At 37.2% G+C, this 24,938-nt stretch overlaps 1 protein-coding gene across 2 annotated transcripts; it reads left to right on the top strand.

Annotated features, from left to right (window-relative positions):
* The first annotated feature begins 1,202 nt into the window (after positions 1–1,202).
* Positions 1,203–23,408, top strand: SLC16A14 (solute carrier family 16 member 14). 2 transcript variants are annotated; one of them, XM_026701131.2, is made up of 5 exons: positions 1,203–1,448; positions 16,133–16,408; positions 18,398–18,541; positions 19,762–20,763; positions 22,218–23,408. In XM_026701131.2, exons 2-5 carry the CDS (start codon positions 16,147–16,149, stop codon positions 22,367–22,369), a joined length of 1,560 nt encoding a protein of 519 aa, XP_026556916.2. In that variant the 5' UTR covers positions 1,203–1,448; positions 16,133–16,146; the 3' UTR covers positions 22,370–23,408. The 2 variants fall into 2 exon arrangements, with proteins under 2 accessions (XP_026556916.2, XP_087789395.1); XM_087933269.1 differs by lacking the exon at positions 1,203–1,448 and having other exon boundaries at positions 16,285–16,371; positions 22,218–22,495.
* Positions 23,409–24,938: the final 1,530 nt, after the last annotated feature.

Here is a 24,938-nt window from a genome sequence, read left to right as displayed (position 1 = left end):
TTTTCTTTCCTATACTTATTTTTTCTTTAATTCCTTTTCTAATTTTTCTTTTTCCTCTCTTCACTAGAAATAGTTTTTAGTCTTTTAATTGTAATGTTTAATAAAATTACTACAAAACAGGGCAAATTGTTCGGTGGCCCCATGGTAACAAAAATTATCTCGTGTGTAGTCTTTTGAGGACTGCTTCTCAGTGGTAGATTGAGGCCAAGGCCAAAAATGGGCATGTGACAGAATCAGATGAAGTGTTTTCACACTATATTCATCCATCTTTCATTTGTCCTCCACCCAGCTGGCAGAAAAGCAGTTCACCCATGCCAGAACTGTCAAGTGATCATTTGTGCAAGGCTTTTGAAATTAGGTGTAGGGTTGTCCCACTGTTGCAGCAAATATATGAAGGAAAAGAGCGACCTAAACACCTCACAGTGGAGTTTATGGGAAAGGTTCCTAGCTCAGGATTGAGCTGTGGGTCCTTGGTGTTCTCTGAGTTTGGTCGTTTGCCTTGCAGACATTTCATTACTCAACTAACTTAGTGTCACATCATCACAGAGCACCAAGGACTCCAAAGGTTCTACAATTAGTTCCTGAATAAATGTCGGTCTGTCCACCAATACAATACAATAGGGCTGCGCGTCAGCCTTGGAGGTGCAAGAAAATCCTCCATTTTTTAATTGTGAAAAAACTTCGCAAAACAAATAATTTCAACATAGTTTCACCGCGGTCATCTTGCCATTCAGAAAATAAAGCAAAGGGTCCCTGGTGAGAAAGACAGCTTGAAAAAGAGGCTAAGAGTGAAAGCTATTCTGGAATGCAAATTCACCGGTCGTTCGAGGGTCCCGTCCCGTCTCCCCCCGAGGCTTCTTCCACTTTCCCAAACTTTCCCCATTTCCTCATCACCAAGAAGGTGCTTCTTGGTCGATCCGAGTAAAGTCTCCACCTCCCGCCCCCCGCAAGCTCACGTCACTAACTTGCCTGGAGAAGCGACTTGCCAGCCCCGCTTAGCGGAATGTGGTAACCGCAGGACAGGCAGGTTCAACCCTCCAAAACCAGAGACTTCCAGTCACCGGGCTGAGGGAGCGCGAGAGCATGCGCGGGGCTTCCGAGGCGCCGCCAAACCAGCGCCAGCCGGTGTGTCGCCCGCTTGGAAGACCGCGCAAATGACAAGAGATGGGCTGGTGTGGGGCGGGAGAAGGAGGAGGAGGTTTACGGCGAGGCGAACTCCTCTGGGGACAAAAGGGCAACGGTCGGGAGGGGAGAATGGAGGATATAAGCCCCAATCCAGCCCCAGTCCCTCTGACTTCCCTCTCCTCTTTCGCGCCAACAGGGGAAGGCTCCGGACGCTGAGGGAAAAATGCCTCTTGCAGCACTTCCCGGGAATCGATGGAAAGCAGCAGCGGCTGTACCGTCCCAATTTTCGGGAGGCGTTCAGGACTAAAACGGTCCCTTTCGGGGTGAGTTGGTGGTGGTGGGTGCTCGGCTTATCCGGGTCTCTGCCCCCCCGCTTCTCCTTCCAGACCGGGCTGGCTTAGGTTTGGCTAGGGGGCTTCGGCGAGGAAGGATGCGAGCGCCCAGGTAGAAAGGCAAGGGAGGCAGCGGCGGCGCAGCTTTGTCTGCTGGCGGCGATACAGATTGGCGGCTTTGCAGACAGGTGACTGGCGGTCCACTCGCCGCTCGTCTCCGCTGGGTAAGATTCTGCCGCTGCTGTGGCTGGCCGGAGGTTCTTTTCCGGCGATTTTTCCCGGAAGGCGCCTTTGAGCTTGGCGCTTCCCTGGTCCGCACTTTACTAGCAATCTGTGCTCCTCGGGGCTCTGATCCCTGGTCCTTAGACGCACAGAGCCAGGTCCTGGCTTTAGGGGTGGGTGGGGAGGCGCTGCCTGGATTTGAACGAGGAGAGAGAAGCCCAGCTTTTATGTACTTTATACAATGTTATATTATTTTTGAAAAGCAGAAAAACACTGTGGTTTTTGAGATAAACTAGTGGCCTTAGATTGCAAAGCTCAGCTGTGGAGCTGCTGAATTCTATTTTTTTTCAGACTGATCTACCTCAAGATTTCATTGTGAAGATACAAATGAGTGTGTGTATGTGTGTGTCACTGTTTATAGTCTTGTGAGATCATGTAAAAATGATATATAAATGCAACAAATAAATAAATATTCAAGTACATAAGTGCAATATCAATGCGGTTTCAAAGAATAGCCTTTCCAATTTAGCATCTGCCAGATTTATTAGATTACATCTCATGGCCAATGGTGGCTGGATATGAAAGGTGCAATAGGTCCAATATATTTTAAGACAACAGGTTGAGAAAAATTGCTAAAAGGCTTATTTATTTCTATAGTGAGCCTGCCATAATAATAATATTACTAGTCTTTTTATTTGAACAAGTAATAATAGTAACAAGTACTAAGTGTGCTTTATAATCTATTTATTTATATGTTTTACGCCACTCATGTCCCTTACAAGGTAACTCTGAGCAGCTTACAGATTATAAAACAAGTAAAAAATTAAAAGATTAAAACAACACAAAGTTAAAATATTAAGAATCTATGTTGAAGAAGCAGGACCAAATGTGTAGGTATTAAACATGACAGTCTTTTTCAAGATGGTTCTTCCTAAATAAATTAGTATCCCAAAATTAAAAGTTGACCAATAGCTTTTAATAATGTGAAAAATTGAGTATGTTGAAATAATTTTTTTTAAAAAAATGGTATTGTGCACTATTTGGCTCTAAGACACACCACTGATGATTTTGAACACATGTACTTGGCAACCCTGTGATACAACAGCCTTGTGTTCCTACACAGTCTGGATTAATTGCTTTGGGGGGGGGAAGGACATTTCTCTGTGGACCACCAAAATTTTCTCATGGACCACCAGTGGCCCCCAGCCCACTGGTTAGTGACCACTGCTGTAGATGTAGCTATGCACCCATTAGAATATGAAAGAAACAAAGTAAGTAGCATTTTTTCCTCTGTAACCAGATTAGAACCTAACTCTTAAAGGCTGTTTAATTTTTCTATTAGGAATAGATGGCTTGAAGCCTCTGGATTACATCTGGCCCCTAAAGACTTTTTTTGTGATTCTCAGAATTCCCTCTGTTAATGAAGTTCAGTTGGTTGAATGCCAAGCTATTACATTCTCATAAAATATGAAATGGATGAAAATTGTGAAGAAATACTTAAAACTACCTTCAAAATCAGGAAAATTCCAATCCCTTCAAAGGGTAAATGTTGTTGACCATTTTTCATAATTGTCATTCCCACCATGGTCCTTCTCAATATATTTAATATGAAAGATGTGGGAGATAACCAGGCTGAGCCCAAGGGAAGGGTCAAACATGTTGTCAGTCATTAATCCCTTCGCACTCAAAAGTGATCTAAATCCCCCCCACCTTGAATTCCTTCTATTCTTATCTCCTGCTAATTTTCCTGGGCCTCTACTACAGGTAGTCCTTGACTTACAACAGTTTGTTTAGTGACCAAAGTTACAACAGCACTGAAAAAGTGACTTATTACCATTTTTCACACTTCTGACCATTGCAGCATCCCCATGGTGATTTACATTTGAATGCTTGACAACTGATTCACGTGTGACAGTTGCGGTGTCCTGGAGTCATGTGATCCCCTTTTGTGACATGAGAAGCAAAGTCAATGGGGAAGCCAGATTCACTTTACAACAGTTTGATTAATTTAACAACAGCAGCGATTCACTTAACAAATGTAGAGATTCTTGTAGAGAGCTCAAGCTTACAATAAATTTTATACCTATTTGAACTGTCTGCATCTCTTGAATTTAGTCAAAAGTTGACACTAGTCTTCAATAGCCCCACACCTAGTGATATAGTTTGAAGGGCTCTTGATATCACCAGGAATCGAGCTGATTTTTATTCTTGGTGATATCATAAACACATAAATATAGATTTTTTTTGTAGCAGTAGGAAAGTGGTTCATTGTTGGTAGACCATTTCCAATCTAGCCTGTATTCCTGGATTCATGCCAGGGCTTTGCCTCATGAGCTTTACAGATGATGAGGAGAATCAGGAGAAGACATTTGTGTTTAAACAAATGGCAAAGTGGCCAAGGAATGCTAGGCTATATCACTTCAGCCAGACCTAGTGAGACTAGACTGTAAAGAGGGAGTTGTGCGCTATCTCTGTTGAATTGTCCTCTTCTTATTTTCCTTCCTTCCTTCCTTCCTTCCTTCCTTCCTTCCTTCCTTCCTTCCTTCCTTCCTTCCTTCCTTCCTTCCTTCCTTCCTTCCTTCCTTCAAAATTAAAGAATAATTCCATTAATCCAAAATACCCTCCAAAGCAGTGTTTTTCAGACTTGGAAGTATGAAGATATGTGGGCCAACTCTCAGAAAGGGAATTCTTGGAGTTAAAAGTCCACACATCTTCAAGTTGCTATGTTTGTATTAGTTTTGTTGCCATCATTAAACATTCTCCTGAGTTTATTTATTTAACACATTTATAAGGCTGCTCAACTCATACATGGTGACTCCAGGCAGCTTACAACACTTACAAATGCTTTTGTTTGTCTATTTTTTTTTAGAAATATTTGAGTAGCTAGGCTGTAGACAAGATACAAAAGAGCAAAATTACTTCCTTAATGTTAAACAAGGTCTCTATGAATTTGTACAAGTAGTCCTCACTTAACTATCAGTTGCTTAGCAGTTGAAGTTATGATGCACCTTCCCAAAAGCCAGTTCTAGCAGTTATAGTCACCCCCATAATCATATGACTACATTTCGGGTGCCTGGCAACCAGCTCACCCTGATGGCCAATTGTAGTGTTCCACAATCATGTGACCACAATTTATGACATTTTTTTGGGCGGTTTCTGGCCTTTTCAACTGGTTTCCAGCAAAAAAAAACCACCCACAGAAATACCTTAATTTGTTTAATTACTGTCATGTTTGCTTAATGACCACAAAAAAGCTGTAAAATCAGATTCAGTCACATGGGTATCTCAATTTATTAGTTACTCTCATGACTTACAATGTACATTTGGGACTCCATTAGTTGAGAGCCACTTGTATTAAGAAACAGATTCCTTTAATATGGTGTTATCTATTGGCTGTCAATTGTTGTCTTTCCAGTCACTAAATATATATTAATAAAACTGCCACTATCACCAATAGAGGTTAATCTGGTGCTAATTCTCTAAGCTTCCTTCAGATCCTTCTTAAATCTCAGTTCTACCCTTTCCTGTAGAATATCAATTGGAGTTGCTCTACATGTGTATGCTCTGATTGACAGTTCTATTGCCCAGTTGTCTCAAATGGCTAGCACATAGAGGGCCAGTCAACTGCACATGGGGGAGGCAGATATTGTGTCTATTTAAGAAGCACCTTAGCCTGATATATTTTTCTGGGATAATGCCATTGCATGTGAAGCTTGTAAAAGTCTTGCTATAATTGCTCCTTGTTGATAACCTAAAACTCAAGTTCTAAAAATTCTTTTTGAGTAGGTTTTTGCTGATTAGTTTGTACTCTGATTACATGTTATTTTTCTACTTGCTAGAAATATTTAGTGTATATGTCCTTGTGCTTGATTTATGATCTGAAGATGAAGCTAGCATATGGATTGTCATTAATAACTACAAAAGATATTTGTTTGGACAATTCATTGTATAGGAAATGAGAGCCAGTTCAATATATGATTAAGATGCCAGGCTAGAAACTGGGAGACCATGAGTTCTAGTCCCACTTTAGGCGTGAAAGCCATTTGGGTGACTTGCCAGTCTCTCTCAGTCCAATTTACCTCACAGAATTATTGTTGTGGAGAAATAGGAGAAGGAAGGTAAATGCCTTCACTGCTTGATTTATTTATAAAAATAATAAACGGTGGATAAAAACAAATAAAACAAAAAATAGTGAGACAGTATATAAAAGTAGCAAATGAAGAAATACATTCCTGAAGGAAATACACATTAGTAGGACAGAGCAGTTCAAAATATAGCTTGCTATATTTTGCTATCACTGTGTCAGTCAATGCCATGTAATCTTGCTTCATTGCTTAAGGTTTAGCCGGTGACGCCTAGCCTTGTTGTGTAAAGATAGATAAGACATTGTGATCATGGATTTTTCAGTCCTTGTTTCTGCAATCCTGAGAATTGCTTTGAAAGCCAGAAGTAGAAGTTGTGATGATTTCATACAAAAGTTTTTATTTTAGTTTTTAAAAATTAAACCATACAAATACATTCCACCTTTTAGCAATTCTTTTTGAATGGGAATGTATGAACCTCCCACCAAATACCATTTTAGTTTTCATGAGCATTCACCAGGATAACAATCGTCAAGAATCCATTCATTCTTCCTTCATAAGTTTTTTTTTTGCAATTTGATCCTTATCTTTAAGCCTGCCAAAATCACCTTATAGGAGAGATGAGTGGCATAACGTTTTATTAAATAAATATATTATTCATTACTGTCTATATATTTATTCATTTTGTACAGGTCATTCACATTTTTATTCAAGCAACTTTTTTGACTTTTTGCTGTTTATTCTTAAGTGCCCATTTCTATAGCATTCGATGCCAACTTCCACTCCCAAAGTTCATTTTTGGTTCTTCTAACAATTGTTACATTCTTTGTAAACAAATTACATGCTGGCCATTCCCTTTCGAATAGGACTTACATGTCTTAACATTTCTCTGTCCAGTTTCCTCTCTTTAGAAAGCATCCTAGCAAGAGTTACATACCATTCACTTGCTCATCTGTTTCAAAATGTTTGTATAACTTGCAGTTTTCACTTTGTGTTTGTGAAACAAAACCGCTTTTGTCTCTGATAAGACATAAGACATAAGAATTTATTTGTCATTACACTCGCAAGCGGGTGCAACGAAATGAGGTGCTCTTCCACAAGTAAAACTGGACAACACTATTGAAAGAAAAATAAAATTAAACACAACAGACCATACAATAATCTCTATACAATTTAAAAATGTAAATACCCCATTACTCTCAGCCATTAAATTCCACAAAATCTTATGACCCTGCATTCAAACTCAAAGCTGCACTTGGATAAAAACTGTTCTTAAATCTAGTCGTCCTTGTTCTTAATACCCTGAATCTCCTTCTCGATGGTAATAGTTCAAAGAGCTGATGTCCCGGATGAGAGGAGTCATTCAATATATTAAATATCTTCCTCTTACATCTATTCCTATACCGTTCTTCCAAAGAGGGGAGTGAGCAGCCAATGATGTTTTGGGCCATCTTAATCACCCTCTGAATTGCCTTTTTCTCTGCCACTGTGCAGCTCGAGAACCATACACAGCGACAGTAGGATAATATACTCTCAATTGAACTCCGATAGAAGGTAGTCAGTAGACTCTCAGCCAGTCGTTGTTTCCTAAGAATCCTTAGTAAATACAACCGTTGTTGTGCCTTCTTAATTAAAGCAGCGGTGTTTGCACTCCAGGTCAGGTCATTTGTAATGATGGTCCCGAGATACTTACATTCAACCACCTGTTCCACCACGAACTCCCTCTATATACAGTGGCTGAATGTCTGCTCTTTTTTCCTATAGTCCACTATAACCTCCTTGGTCTTCTTAATGTTAAATAGAAGATTATTATTTTTGCACCAGTGGGATAGCTGTAATACCTCATCCCGATATGCAGACACATCATCCCCAGAAATAAGTCCTACAAGCGTAGTATCGTCTGCAAATTTTATTATCTTATTGTTGGGATGTTTATTTGTGCAATCTGATGAATAAATGGAGAACAGTAGTGGACTAAGGACACAACCTTGCGGAGTGCCAATGCTAAGTGTCTTGACAGTAGAAATATAATCATTCAGTTTAACTCTTTGTGGACGATTTGTTAAAAAATCCAATATCCATAAACAAATAGAATCTGGAAAATCTAGATCTTTGAGCTTGGCTATTAATCTGTGCGGTATGATGGTATTGAAAGCAGAACTAAAATCTGCGAACAACATTCTTACATAATTCCCGGTGTTTCCAAATGGGATAAGGCCATGTGAAGCACAGTAATAATTGCATCCTCGGTTGATCTATTTTCTTTGTAAGCAAACTGAAGCCCATCAAAGGAATCAGGAAGGCAGGAGATAATATAATTTCGAACTAGCTTCTCAAAGCACTTCATTAAGATAGAAGTTAGTGCCACCGCTATAGTCGCTAGGACCATTTGTGGGCAACTTTTTAGGCAGTGGAACGATGGTGGAAGCCTTGAGACACACAGGAACCACACTTTGTGTCAAGGATCAATTAAAAATTTCAGTCCACACCCCAGCTAGCTGATCAGCACAATCTTTTACCACACGACCAGGAATTGAGTCGGGCCCAGCTGACTTTCTGGAATTAACCGCCTTCATTGTCTGCCTCACATCCTGCTCATTCACAATGAAGGGGAGGCTCTGCTGAGTAAATGATGGCAAAGGGACAGTTTCAGTTTGATGGATCTCAAATCGAGCAAAAAAATTGTTCAACTCCTCAACCACCACCGCACTACCATCCAAAGAGACCTTTTTTGCTTTATAGTTCGTTAGTTGTTGAACCCCCTGCCAAACCTGCCTCATGTTATTACTGAGAAAGCAGTCTTCAATTCTCCTCTTATATTCGGCCTTAGCTTGCTTAATACCTCTCTTCAAGTTTGTTCTTGCAGCACTATAATCTAGATCATTCCCAGACTTAAAAGCCTTATTTCTTGCGTACAACAAGTGTCTAACCTTCCCGGTCATCCAAGGTTTTTCATTAGGATACACCCGGATTCGTTTATCCACCGTGACAGTATACATTAGTTATATACATTATTAGTTATATACATACAGATACATTAGTTTTTTGATCCATATTCCTTGTTACAGTATGCAGCATTTCTAACATTCATTGCAAATCATTTAGGTGTCACCCAATAACACATCATCCGAATATTCACACACAAGTACACACATACTCTTTTACAACCTCAATCAATATACCATTATTAGACACAAATGCAGTCTTCACATTCTTGTGAAACAAGTTGCATACATATCTCAAAATGAATCATATATGTATTTCCATTTTTTCAGAACTGAAAAATATGGCTAAAAGTGGCTAAAATATGCAGTAACTTGGAAACAAATGCTTTAACAATACAGGTAAAAAACAATATTTTGAAAGTGCTCCATTCCACAATTCAGTCTAACTGCAATTAAAATGAACCCTTAAGCTAAAAACACTAAATAAAAACATAACAAAATCAGTACACAGTACATTATCAATAACTATAAAAATAATTATAGAAAATCTTATACTTGTAATCTAACACATTTTACTAATCAAATTTAAAACAGATAGCTCTATCATCTAATTTTACTGCCATTCTCGCCATCCAACTGCTTCTACCAATCATTTTGGATTAATAAATCACAAAGAAACTAAATATGTGGTGAGATATGCTGATGACACATAACATATTTTGGGATCATGGTGAATAAGATTTAGAAAAAATCCTACATCATTTTAATCAACAAAATCCAGCAATAATATTTGAAGTAAAAAAGAACAAAACAAAAATGCGCTGTTGCCCTGGATGTTCTCATACAAAGCACAATAATCATTAGTAATTGGTCAGCCAAGCCACACTGATAAATGCTGTACCTCAACAACCAGTCAAATTATCCAGAAGGAAAAAGGATAAGCATGAAGCTCAGTTACAATATGTACTAACATTGAAGATAAGACATGGGAATATAAGAATACAAAAGAAGTCTTAAAAAAATAACTACTCTTCAAGGACAATTAAATAGAGAATGAAAACATAAAACTCCAAAAACAGCAAACAAAGATACATTGCAACAGTTAATACACTATATAGTAGAATATACAATGGTAGAAAGCTATGCTTTTCTGGAGAACAAATTACTGATTTGCATTTTAAACTTACTGGAGATTGTTTCAGTTATTTTCTTTGAATTGTATATTACCGAGAGCTATACTGTGAATATACTATATACTATATATATAATATAGTATTTATTCACTGTGAATAGCTTAGTCCATCTGATTAGTTTCAACACCTTCAGATACTGTAACTATATCAATATCAAAAGATTTGCCAAAACAAGGGCAAATTAGACACAATCAAATTTGAAAATCTTACAGCACATAACCCAGAGCATCTTATTAGATCTTATTGTTAAAATTTTGGATGAAATGTGAGTAAAAAACTAAATAAGTCAAAGGTCAAACCTTTAATTTGGAATTGACTCTTAATAGCGTGGACATAATTTATTGTACTGTAGCTCATAATTCCATTTTAATAAAGTTTAATAATAAACAAGGGGAAACACACATGAATGGTATAAATCAGGGGTGTCAAACTCAATTTCATTAAGGGTTACTTCAGGGTTGTATTTGACCTTGGGGGCTGGGGTGGGTGTGGCCAGTGTAGGCATGGCCAGCTCAATGTCACTCATGTTGAGGGGCACCTGTGGTGGCCAAGTGCTAAGGCAGAACATCCCTCAGACCCTCCCTCCCTCTATTATAATGTTCCTTTCTTCCCTACCTCCTTCCCTCCCTTCTTCCTTCCCTCTTCCTTCTCCTTTCTTCCTCCCTCCTCTCTTTCATTCTTTTTCTTTCCTTGCTCTCTTCCCATCTTTCCTTCTTTTTCTTTTTCTTTTCTCTTTCTCCTTTCCTGTCCCTTCTTGGATGCTCAAATGCAAAAGGGAAAACATTTCTCCTTTTGTTTTGTTTTTAGTTTGTTTTCCTAGCCCTCTGCCAGCGAAAATGGAGCCCAGGAGGGCCACATGCGCCCCCTGAGCTCTGTTTTCACTGGTAGAAGCACCACAGGCTGGATTTCGCTGTTTCCAGGGTGGCCCTGTGAACCAGATCTACATGGGCACTAAGCGCTATGTGGGCCAGATCAGGCCCACAGCCCTTGAATTTGACACCCATGATATAAATAATGTAAGGATATACCATAAATGCAATAAATCAATAAATACACAGAAAAGATCAAGATAATTCAAAAGAGTAGGACAAAAATGCCTGTATAAAGTAATTCCCCAAAAACCCGAGGGAACTATTTTTGAAAACCCATGTCACCTGACAAGAAAATATACATAGGGTGGTCAATGAAGACCAGATAGGAAGAACATTGGATTCCACTAAAATACCAAATGATCAAAACATGTGGAGTTGAGCTGCTGAGTATTGGGTAAGGTGCTTAACAGATTAGGCTAGGAAAATATGAAAATCATAGTATTTAAAGTCAACAGATGTACATAAAAGAAAGAACAGAAATGGAATAGCCAATCCAAAAATATTCGGAGAACAAAAGTATTGAACTTAGGAGAGAATGAAACACTGGATTCCTTAGACCTCATGACATCTCAATGAAGCAGAAATCATAACCTGCCTACATTTAAATGGTTTGCTGTCAAAATGATATATTTTATACATTTACAATTGTGTTGTGCATTAAAATTTTTATGTAACTGAAAATGGCCAATATGCATATTCTTTCCTTTTTGTTCATCTACTCTTGATTTTAACCCCCCCTCCCCCATGCTCTGTCTCACATTAAGACTCTCGGATTAGCCATGTATTCCCACTATTTCTCTTAATATTTTAGCATAATCAAATCAAGTTTTAGATTTATAATTTGTTAATGTGCCACGTTTAAAATATGTGTTCAAAAGGGACCTTTTTCTAAACACATACACACATACAGTTATCATTTTGATTCATCTTTGTGACTCAAAATAACCTCATCATATTTTGTTTGTACTCATTTTGGTTTCATCTGTTGATTTATGTCACCTAGCAGCATAATTGTCACCCATTCACCGCCAGGTCCCATTCATTTCCAAGTTGTGGAAATTTCTCCAAAATTCATCTCTGTATTTTCTGTTGTAACTATTCACTGGGATGTGACTTACAACTATCATCAACCTGTATATTTCTACTTTCTTATGCAGTCTTGATGAAATCAGTTCTGATATATATTTGTTCCTTTCATTAATAATTAAATGTATACCTTTGTTTTCTTATAGTTATTCATCAACTCAAATCTACAAGACCAGACTATCTTCATGCAGAAAATGTGTGTGTGTGTGTGTGCGTGTGTGTGTGTGAGAGATATATCACAGTCTTTACCAGTTCAGCCTGCACTTAATGATCTCTGCCACTTGTCATGGCTGATAGAGATTGGGGGAAGCTGAGAAGAAGAGAGAGTAGGCATAAACAATCAAATAACAGAGTTGATTGACAGTTTATCTTATAGATGTAAATATAATATTATGCAAAAATATTTTGGGAAATACTGTTTAAAATCATTCAAAGAGAATTTGAATTATTAACACTGCAAATGAAAGGGGGAAATTTTGCCTAGTTTCTAAGTTTTTATACTTACTCCAGAACACTATTAAATATACCTTTCTGAAATCTGAATAGTTCTAGCTCCGTTGATCTTGTGCAGGACTTTATAATAGCAATGGTCAACTGAAGATTTTATATTACAATTTTAATTATATAGAGAAGATGCAGGCTCTATAGCAGCATTACATAACATTAACCTGGATAGTTAACAATCAGTGTGATATATTTTGGATGCTACCAGCACATCCAATATTAAGTTAATATAGGATCTCTACTATAGAGATTACCTTGCAAGCTAACATACTATGGCCTTCTGCAAACTAGAATTATATGCAATATATTGACAACTTACCCAGGATATCTGTTTATAGATAGTCTCAACTTATGATCACAATTTATGTTGTTAAGTGAAAAATTTGTTAAGTGAGTTCTGCCCCATTTTACGACTTTTCTTTTGCCCCATTTTACGACTTTTCTTTTGCCCCATTTTACGACTTTGCCCCATTTTACAACATTTGTTAAGTTATTAAATTAGTAACATAGTTGTTAAGTGAATCTGGTTCCCCATTGACTTTGCTTGTCATAAGGTTACAAAAGTTGATCACATGATCCTGGGACACTACAAGGATCATAAATATGGGTCAGTTGCCAAGGCCTGAACTTCAATCACGTAACCATGGGGATGCAGCAACCGTCATAAGTGTGAAAAATGGTCATAAGTCACTTTTTTCAGTGTCACTGTAACTTTGAATGGTCACTAAATGAACTGTTGTAAATTGAGGACTACCTATATTTGTGGTATAAAATGTAGTCTTTATCCTGAAATGTCAGAATATCTTATCTTAATAACTTTTGTTAACTTTTGTTTTGTTTCATTCAGGTAATTTCTCTACCTGAATAAAAATAATTTATCACTTTCATACCTAAATGGGAAAGTGATTGCTAAAATTTCTGTGAGAGTTTCAGAGATGCAACCTCCCACACCAGCTTTCCCTCTTTATATTATATATTGTGCTTGGTCATGACAAACATAGAAATAATAATTAAAAAAAACCTAAATGTCAAACTTCTGACAAAAGAGTATGAGAGTTGATTAATATTTCATTGCCTAATGGGATCTGCTTATCTTGTTTGATTTAGAACAAATAACAGTGTTTGTCATTGCTTCTCCAAAGAGTTTCCTTCTCCTTTCTAATTTTTTTTCATGGTATTTAATTGTGGAACAGTAGCCTGGTCATGCAAGGGAATGAATGGAGGTTATGGTAGGAGGTCAAGATGACTCAGTTGTGAGGTGAGATCTTGTGTCCTATCATAGTGCTGTCCAGCGGATGGGGTGTGGGCATAACTTGTTAGAAAAAAACAATCACCTTTCCTGTTTCAGAGTATATTTACAGTTCAGATGTCGAGAGATATGGTATGTGTCTCTCTCTCTCTCTCTCGCTCTCTCTCTCTCTCTCTCTCTCTCTCTATATATATATATATATATATATATATATATAGAGAGAGAGAGAGAGAAGAGAGAGAGAGAGAGAGACATACCATATCTATATATCTATATATATAAACACCCTTTGCCAAAATTCTGTCCTACAAAAGTACACAGTTTGATAGCCTTCCCTATTGCTTGATGTTGAAATATCAAGACCTTGTACTTTGGTTAAGTTTCTTTACAACTACAGCAAATGGCAGAAATAGTCACCTTAGAAATGCTTTGCTGGGTAGCAAATACTTTCAGTTACCAAAAATTTTGCATCTTTCAATAAAGCTGCAGTGTGAATGAATTGGCTCTGCAATATAGCTGTTGTAATAAATACACTGCAATGTAAATATCTTTAATAAAATTAAACAATCAATAATTAATGCAACACCATAATTTAACTATAGTTTAAGGCATCCAAGTTTGGTGTTTTCCCATATATTTTGTGACACTTGCTCTTTTATAGTTTTAACACACAGACTTTTAACATGTAAAGTCTAGTATCCCATATTTTTATATATTTTACCTCTTTATTATTTTCATTTTATTTTATTTTATTGTAAATAACTGAAAAACAGCAAACATACCTAATACACCTTCCTATTTTCCCCACTGCAACCACCTTGTGAGATGGGTTGGGCTGAGAGACTATGACTTGCTCAAATTCACCTAGCCGGCTTTCATGCCTAAGGAAGGACTAGAACTTAAAATCGCCAGGTTTCTAGTTTGGTACTTTAACTATTAGATCAAAGTGGCTCACATGTTTTTTGCTGTTCTGATTATTCAGACAACAGTGAAATGATGTGATAAAATGAGCCCGTGAAGAGTGAGTTCATATATTTCTGTCATTTATCTTCCCAGGTTTAAGAGCATGTTATCTCCTCTCTTCCAAAGGCAAAGATTTTTTTCTGCAGATGTGAACAAAATTTACTAGTAAATGCATTTTAGCTGGAATACCTGATAGTGCAAACACAACACATTTTTAAAAAGAGAGTAGTTCAGAATGGGCAAAGCTCAGAAAGCAGCTTTTAAGATCTTGAGATAAGCAACAGATGGTATAATTATGCAAAATCAAAAGTGCAGATGGTATATTATAGAAAGCAGCAGGTAGGTTAATTTTAGGTTAGATAATGGCCCTCATTGTTTTTCCTTAGGTCAGCTGCAGAAACAAATAAAACTTTTACCAGATATACAATATTTATGTGCTTTATATCAATGGAAGGGGTGTTTGAAACTGAAAATCCACGTGTTTCCTTTTTCTCTCATATTGTTCTTTAATCAATTTTAGTTTTAGAGGTGCTTCTACATAAATGCTGGTAAGCATGGCACAATTATATTTTTAAAATTATATTGGCTATAGATGCAATATAACAAAAATTTAAAGCTATTGACTATACTTATACCAAGCAGGGAAACAATTTAACCCTAAAGTATCCTACATTGTTAACTTGGGTGAATCACACTTTTTTAAAAAAAATACTAAACTCAGTTAGATTGGCTTAGATTCAAAAGAGCCACAAAAGCCTTGGTGTCTGGACAGATGTTTAATATTTCCTTATAAAGGTTGGAAAGATATTTTATTTTGATAAAAACCAATATAGAGAAGTAAAATTTTAAAAATGACAGGCCTATATACAAAGTGTTCCCTATATTCTGTCCTATTGCTAATATTTCTAAATTGCTATACAAGTTACTATTACTACAATAATTACACCTACAATACTTTTATTATTCAATTATTACAATACTACATTCTATAGCAAAGTTATTTTCCTCTTACACTGTTTCTTCTGTTTTTTTCTTCTATTACTGAACCTTATAGAATAAGGAATATGTAGAATAATTGCACCTTTCCACATTGTGCCATATTGTGTTTGTACTTTTTCTTGCTGTGCCTTCTTCCTCTGGACAATTTATTCCTTTTGAAAGAAAAATATCTTCTTTGGTTTGGCTGTTTCACCCTATTTGCTGGTAATTACAGAGCTTCCAAAACTCCCATCTTCTCCCACACCTGTTTCAAGGTTGCAGCTTGAATAGCAGCTCTGCTGCGTGATGAGGGGTGGGGGAAGCTCAAACAACAAGGGAAGAAGGCAGAACAGGTGCCTGAAATTTTGTAAGTAGCATGCTCAACTATGCGGACAATCCCTCCCCCCCAAAAAAATTTATCCTGATTTATTCTGAAAGGTAGCCAATTCAATGAAGTCTGTTCAAATGGCCAATTGGCAAGTATCATCCACTTGTGTTTCATCTTATTAAAAATGTAACAGTAAGTAAATGAAATGCAACTTTTATCAGGAACTACTAAATATTATTTGATTTTTTTCAAGGTACTTGACTGAAAATGTATGACAGTCATGAAGATATTGATTCTGATTCTGAAAAGAACTCCAAAGAGAGGGAGCAGAAGCTGAAGTCAAATCCAGATATTGATAGAGGATGGGCTTGGATGATAGTCTTTTCCTCTTTCCTGGTGCATATACTCATCATGGGGTCACAAATGGCTCTTGGAATTCTCAACATGGAATGGCTTGAAGAGTTCAGCCAAAGTCGAGGGCTGACAGCATGGGTCAGCTCCCTCAATATGGGTATTACTCTGATTGTAGGTAGGATCCCATATTGTTACTATTATATATCAGTTGCTATCCTGATTAAATATTGATGTATTGAAATCAGTCCTATGCAGTTATATGGGATAACCCATTATCTCAGTGGAGAAGGCTTATATACATGGGATAAGAAATACTCATATGGGGATTCCCATATGTAATATTGAACATATTTTCTCAGTCTTACCTTATTAATAAAAGAAATATTCCTTAGACTTTGCATAAGGCAATCTCCTTGAGATAGCATGTTCAGACTAACATCTTTTTGATTGTGGAAACTTTGGAGAACATGTGACAACAACATGTATTATTTTTTAGTTTTGTTTCATAGTTAATGGAGCCAAGTTTTGATTATATAACACTTTTAAAATACAGGCCATCAGAAAATGTTGTTGTATGCGTTCATCTGTGATAGAATTCCTTGAGCCAGAAAACAAGCATGAATGTTTGCAAAATGTTGCAGAAGAAGTTCTTACAGGCTTTGCAGCAAGGCTCTATTCTCTTCAGCAGCCAGAAAGGAAACAGGCCTAACAGTCAGGTAGGGAAGTGCTGCGGTGAGCTAATTGGAGCTTACAGGTTGCCGACCACCTTTAGATTCCTTTTTGATGCATTTCGGAATGTTTGCCTAGAAGGTATTATTGCACTTCGAATGGAAAACAACTTTCCTCCCAGGTCACCTTGACCCTGACTTCAGTCTGTCTCAACAACAGTCTGGCAATGAGATGGAGACGCCACTGTAAAAATGGGGTCTTCAACAAGCAGTAAGCAGACCCATCTTGGACCAGGGATCAGGAGGCTATCTTCATGAGCCCTTTGTGTCTGAATTATACCTTATTCAAATGGTTTCTGTAGAATTTCCCAAAATGCAATTGAGTGCGTGACCAACCATCTCAGAATAATACTGCGGGCAGTGTGCAAGGATTAAAACATGAACAGCATACAATCTGGTGCTCAAGTATAAAATACAATAATTTCAGTCACAAAAAAAACACATCAACAACAGCAGAGCACATCCAACTTCTTGATCCAAATGATTGGGGAAAAGTCTTTCAAGCACTGTTTCCTGTGCATGCTATTATTTTATGCATTATATATTTACTTTCAGCATGTATATTCTGCCTGTTTGTCAAACTTCAGATGGTTATAACTATAGCAAAAGTCTCCATCTTGAGGTTCTTCAGTCCAGATGAATAACCTTCAATAAGCTGTAATTACAGCATCACGATTAATATGATGGCTATCTGTGGTATGAGTAGCACATTAAATCTGAATTTCAGGCTTAAATTAGTGTGTGTGTGTGTGTGTGTGTAGGGAATAAAATCATGCATGCTTAATTATTGATAATTGATCTATGATGAAAACATAGCCTTCAAGTGCCTTTAATGTATATATAGGTAATTCTCGACTTACAACCATTCATTTAATGGCTGTTCAAAATTATAACAATGCTGAAAAAAAGTGACTTAGGACCAGTCCTGCATGTACAGCCATCATTATGTCCCCATAATTACCTGATTAAAATTCAGGTGCTTGACAACTGGCATCTATTTATGGCAGATGCAGCATCCTGGGATCATATGATCATAGGAGGTTCCAACAAGCAAAGTCAAAATTCAAAGTCGGATTTACTTAACGGCTGAGTGATTCATGCAATGACTGTGGTGATTCGACTATGACAAAAGAGGCCATAACAATGGGTGCAGTTCCAGTCCCAATTATGATCATAAATTGAGGATTACCTAAATAAGAGCTTAGATGCTACCAGTATGCAGTTTTGTACCACAAACATTTAGCTTTTTGAGACACATTCATGTAAGGTCTTGTTGCTGTCATCTAGTATCTGAAATTCATGTATTAAACCTTTACCAATTAATGCTTATGGGATGTATACTGATTTGGAAAATTGTAGTTAAATGCTTTCAAGTCTCACATTTGTGAAGAAAATAGAGTTTATGAAAGCAATCTATTTCACATGTTCTGTCACAGGTCCCTTTATTGGTTTGTTTATTAACACCTGTGGGTGTCGGAAGACAGCAATAACTGGAGGAATCTTAAATGCCCTAGGATGGATATTAAGTTCTTATGCTTCAAATGTACATTATCTCTTTATTACATTTGGAATTATAGCTGGTAAGCATTAATAATTTTTGGATATACATTAGGAAATCTATTTTTCTGAAGAATATAGATATGCTAACGTGAACAAGCCTAAGTCTGTCTTTGTGAACACATAGACTGTAGCTTCAGGCTACATAAACTTGATTAAGGTGTTAAGTTGCATATATAACACAATATGTATTCAATCCTAACTATTCATGGAACTGCCTTTTGGACCAGTTGGAATTTTAGAGTAGTCTTGAAGAGTAGTCCTATATAGAGTGCATTGCAATAGTCCAGATGGGAGCTGCTAGAACATGAGTGACAGAGAGAAGGCCCATCTGATTCAAGAAAAGAGGCATTTGGGAGACTGTAAAAGCTCTGGAATCTGCTCTCACCTATTCCCTGAATAGGAAGCAAGAATCCAAAGGAACTCCCAAATTATGTACTAGTTTTACCTGGAGAAGTGATATTTAGTCAAGAACTGTAGAAGGTAAATCATTAGGATTGGCAGGTCCTTGAAACCAATGCCACTTAGTTTTACTAGTTTTGGGCCTCCTTATTTGTATCCTCACAGCCTCAAAGCACTGGAAATTTTTCCATAGCACAGTTTGCTCAGCTAGGGATGTAGATGTAATCATCTGCACACTAATAATACTTGACAGCAGATGACCTAGCCCACCAGTGTCAGATGTACTGTATACTGAATAAAAGTGGAGGAGAATATTGAATCCTATGGCATCTTGAAAATGAAGGGCCTTAGGCCAGGTTTTCCTGGAACTAGCCCAGAAGGAAGGGCCTGACTGATATAAATCACATATGTGTATTGCATTTGTTGATTATGAATTTAAATCTAAATTTAAAAAGTAGATCCCCTCTTTCAAAATAAATCAAGAGAGAGCCTTCTAACAAATTCTTCACCTCTATTGCAGCCCAAATGTACTAACTTAGTTGATATTCAGAAGTTGAATAGTAGATTTGCTCTAGGAGAGATGGCTTTGGAATGTGACCATCGATAATGAGCTTAGGATGAAATACTACTTTCCAACACATAAAATTTAAAAAGATCCTAGAACAATTCATGCCTCATTTCTAGTTCCTGAGGGCCAAAACCTAAAACCACATATCTATGTTTCTTTAGATATTTAGCCCAGCCTTTCATTCCTGTTTTAGGATTTTCTGGCAGTTAATCTTCATCTATTAACACAATCATGGAAGGTTCCTGGATAAGTCTGAAATGTTTCATGTTTCAGGTATTGGAAGTGGGATGGTATACCTGCCTGCTGTGGTCATGGTGGGAGAATATTTTCAAAAGAGAAGGGCTCTTGCCCAGGGACTCAGCACAACTGGAACAGGCTTTGGTGCTTTCCTGATGACAGCTTTGTTGAAATATCTTTGTTTGGAGTTTGGCTGGAGGAACGCCGTGTTCCTTCACGGCGCAGTCTGTCTGAACCTGTGTGTTTGTGGAGCACTTCTGAGGCCAAATCATTACAAGAAGGAAACTACTGAGCAAAGCAAGGATGGAAACAAGAGTCAAAGCAATAGTCCAACAAAAGTTCTCTCCTGCTCTGCCGAAGTGCTAACATCGAATTGTATTTTAAGGGAAGCGAAGAAAGAGGCAAAGGAAGGACAGGGTACAAAAGAAAAGATTGCCAAAATTTCAGCCTTGGAAAATAAAGATGGAATCAGAGACCAAAAGGAAATCTATACTCTTGGTATTCTAAAGCGAGTGGGGCAGCTGACAGTCACAAGCCAGAAAGGCTTCAGGACCTGGTATTCCAGTTACTTTGGAACTGCTTCTCTCTTCACTAACAGAACATTTGCAGCTTTTGTATTTTGGGCTTTATTTGCCTATAGCACTTTTGTAATTCCTTTCATCCATCTCCCCGAAATAGTGAAACAGTACAGGTTATCAGCACAGAATGACATCTTTCCTTTGACCTCAATTATTGCAATTGTTCACATTTTGGGGAAGGTGGTCCTTGGCATAATCTCTGATTTGCCTTGCATCAGTGTTTGGAATGTCTTCATGGCAGCTAATTTTACTCTTGTCTCTTGCATTTTTATTTTGCCATTAATGCATACATTTGCTAGCCTCGCAGTGGTTTGTGCCCTAATAGGATTTTCCAGTGGATATTTTTCCCTTATGCCAGTTGTCACTGAAGATCTAGTAGGGATTAAGCATCTTGCAAATGCCTACGGAATCATCATTTGTGCCAATGGGATATCAGCACTCTTAGGACCACCATTTGCAGGTAAACACAACATTTTTACTTACATGGTATCACTAGCAATAGCACTTAGATTTATATGCCACCATAGCTTTACAGCCTTCTCTTTGCAGTTTACAAATGTCAGCGTATTGCCTCCAACAATCTGGGTCTCATTTTACTGACCTCGAAAGGATGAAAGGCTGAGTCAACCTTGAGCTGGTCAGGATCGAACTCCTGGTTGTGGGCAGAGTCAGCCTGCAATGCTGCATTGTGGCACCACTGTGCCATCACAACTTATCTCTGCCTATATTTACATGCTCAATTATTTTGCTTCTCTAGAAACAAAGCAATTAGACATAGCAATTGCTTTGATGGCATGCCTACCAATTATAAAAACCTCATTTGACTATTTTGTATAGCCCTGATACTAAAGTTTGAAAATCAACAAATATTGTTCATTTTCTACAAAACACCAGCAAAATATGTCAAGTAGGGACAGGTTTTAGCATTTTCTTTATAGGAATACTTATTTATTATCCCATAGTACTATTACATTATTATTATATTTATTTATAACAATAAGTATGATATAGTTATCTCAGAATGCAAGAGTGACAGTAATGGTCTTTCAGGAAGTCAGATTTTTATTGATTTTTTTTTGGAGAAGGGAATTCTAATACTAAGAGCATTTTAACAACAGACTCTACTAGCTTGAGGATAGTGGGCTTATTGGATAAATTCATGCTGAGGCTGGACATCTATTGGGATACTTTAATGTGGATACAGCTATGGAGCAGGAGTTTGAAATGCATGGCTGAAATGTTTTCTTCCAGCAGGATTCTGCAATTTTAATAAATACAAAAGGAGCAAATAAAAGTGAAGAAACTGAAAAGAGAAGCAAACAGGAATACATGTATTTTTTCTCACATGCATTTATGTTTAGTGAAAGTAGGATTTAGGACCTAGGTCAGCAAACTGTGTGCAAAATATGCCTCTTTGACCCATTTTTTGCAGAACATTTAGTGGCAAATAGTATTTTTTGGTGGCATGATTTGTGCAAATAAAAATAACCCTGTTCGAATCCGTGACCCCAATTGCCCTTGAAAAAATAGGAAGTTAGATGGGTCAGTTTCATGACTCCTGAAACCCATAGAGACAATAAATAAGTCTACCACAGTCATAGCAAAGTTGCCCACCTCTTGATTTAAGTAGATATTCCAAAGGTTTTATAGAAAAAAGTGTATTTAAAATATAAATTTGAAGAAACAGACTAACTTCCTGCTACTGTTTCAGGCTTAAGACAATAAAAGAAAAAACTGATTTGAGAGAGTGGCAAAGTTAATGTAATATATGACAATCTTGTTACAGATGAAAAAAAGAAGTTAGACATAGAATTGTGTCTATGAGCAATACTGTATTAATAGAAAAACTAATGTTCTATGTTTCTTGATTATTGCTAACGGTACCCTATTGACTGCTTTCTTTTTATTTTCTAGGATGGATTTATGATCTCACACAAAAATATGACTTTTCTTTCTACATATGTGGTTTCCTTTATATAGTGGGAATACTGACTTTGCTCGTTCAGCCTTATATAGACAAGAAACAGCCATCATCAGAAAAAAATGTAGAAAATGGAAATGTTTAGAATCGTTCAATTCATGTTGTTATGGAAGAAATCTTGCATTTCTGAAGGAAGTATCAAATTATATATCTGATAGAGCTAACAATGTTAAACAAAACTGAACATATCAACCCTTATATTAAGGTGCATGTCAATCAATAATTGAACATTAATTTTTGTGAAGTTGGAGGTAAAGGGCAGGAAACAAAGAACTTGGGTACTGATCATTTGCCATTAAATGCCAAATATAGGGCCAGTGTGAGAAAAAAGTCTGCAAATAATCCTTTGTAATCCCCACCAAAAATAATAAGTAGGTGAGAGAAAGTTTGAGTCTTGGTGCATGCATATAAATACTGTCAGGTTCCTAGTTTGTTAAGAATGGATTTTCATCTTTCTGCAATTGCTTGCTGCTATAAAAAGAGACTCCGAGACTGCAAAATTCAGCAGGAAGGTTATTGCAAGTGGTCAAAGCAGATATACCTGACATTTCTCCTTATTTCTGATCCACTGAGGGAAAGGCCAGCTCAGATTTTCTAGGCCAAGACCATGGTTATTAAACCCCTTTTGCTATCTTGTTTACCATGGGTTAGATTTTAATGCTTTACTCCAATATCAGAATCAAATGGTAACCTAGAAAGATCAGTCCATTCATTGAATGATCTAGCTCTGCTAATGGACCAACCAGAATTTACCATAGCTCAACACACCAGTAATCCTAGTGCAGTTGCACTTGTCTTAGGAACTGTTGTTGCAATAGCTGCTACAATTACAGTTCTCCACTACTCTCTCATTTTGCCTGGCAAATATGATGGGAATGTGGGCAAAAAATATGATCTTTCTCACTCAGTGTGAAGCACACTTTTAAAAAACCTGGAGAAATTACTACAGATCAGTTCTTCATAAGATTCATAATATTATTGAATAATGGATGGCTGTATAAAACTTCCTACCCCTTCTGATTCAAAATAGTTTAGATATAGATAATGATAATTTTGTGATGTGTTTGAGGAGTGTTTTTCATAATTCTGCTAAACTGATGACAGCCAACCAAAATCAACTGCCTGTTACAAGATAAATGGTTGATGAGTGCATATGTGGTAAACTTTCAGATATTAGGTCAGGATTTGGACTGGAATGTAAAGCAATTAAACCACCAGTTTAAGGAGGGCCTAGCTCAGAGGTGTCAAACTGGTGGCCCGCGGATCGAAAGTGTCATGCGCAGGCCACGCCCACCCCAGCTCTGTGAAGGGGGAAAACATATTCATATGATGGCAACATGACATCACGAGTTTGATATCCTTGGCCTAGCTGATGAGTTATGAGATGAGTTCATTGGGCAGGGAATCTTAATGGATCCTGTCTGTGATAATCTAATTCTGAATTTGAAAATGGAAGACTCAAAGAATTGTGGCAATGCTATTGTGAAAAAGGAAAATCTCACCGTTCTCTTGTCTTGTTTCCTCTTCTTGCTCATCACAATATTCTAATGGCAGTTGGGAGCTAGCAGGAAGTGTCTTTCTGTAAAAGAAAAACAATACTGGCATGCAAAAGACTTGTGCTTGTATTGTTAAGAATTGAGCCATTTTGCTCAGGAACATCTTGCTTAGTCTCTCCTTCCTGGTGAAACAATTAAGTTCTATAATTATGGAGGAGAGAGGTACTTTGCAAACAGATTCCGTACATACATCAGATTTGGGCTAGTTAGAAAACAGGTTTGTCAGAGCTGAGGATTTCTAAAAAATTACAAAGTATCCAGGGTTTTGACCATAGCTATCAACATTTGGCCCTTTGTTTCAATGGAGGTTCTTAATCATTTGGGTCATAGTTGTCCCAAAGGTGTTTTTCATAAGATACTTAGATTTTCTTGGTTTTTTTTTCCCCTTGAAGACGTTTCGCTTCTCATCCAAGAAGCTTATTCAGTTTTCTTTTCTTCAAATTAAAGCTTGGATGAGAAGTGAAACGTCTTCAAGAAAAAAAAAATCAAGAAAGTCCAGTTGTCTTTTGAAAAGCATCTTTGGGATGATTTGGTCCTTTGTTTTACTCTTAAGATTTAAGTTGTCTATAACTAACATCTAACTATCTTCTCCAATATATTCTAGTACTATGGTCAATTTTATCATTTCTGCAATCACACGCTACTATGCCTTGCCTTCTCAGCATAATAAATTCCCAATGTGGATGGAAATATCAGTGACAAGCTCTTAAGGTCTGGCTCAGTTTTTGAGTCATTCCTACTATCATGATCATGAACTTCTTTATCTTAATTCAACATCCTGATGCATTTTCCTATTGTCTTGACAATGGCTTTACTTCAGATTCATAATGTGTGCATTCATTGGGACCAAGAAAGCCTTATGTTTGATTTTCAGTTATGTTAGATCCATAGATTTCAAGATCTGATTCACTCCATCAGTTAGACTGCATCCAAGTTATTTTATCTGCCAGGTATGTTGATCACACAAACATTTTGTGAAGTGAAAAAAACAGAATTTACTCACCCAATGATTTTCTAAAACTATAATTATTTCTAGGACTAAGAGCTCAGCAAAATATTTATATCTGGTACTCAATTGGTGTGCCTAAATGAATTTAT

This window comes from Pseudonaja textilis, chromosome 4 (genome assembly GCF_049901715.1).
Source record: "Pseudonaja textilis isolate UNSWEBS1 chromosome 4, rPseTex1.2, whole genome shotgun sequence".
Lineage (NCBI taxonomy): Eukaryota > Metazoa > Chordata > Lepidosauria > Squamata > Elapidae > Pseudonaja > Pseudonaja textilis.
This window is presented reverse-complemented; position numbering and strand designations above follow the sequence as displayed.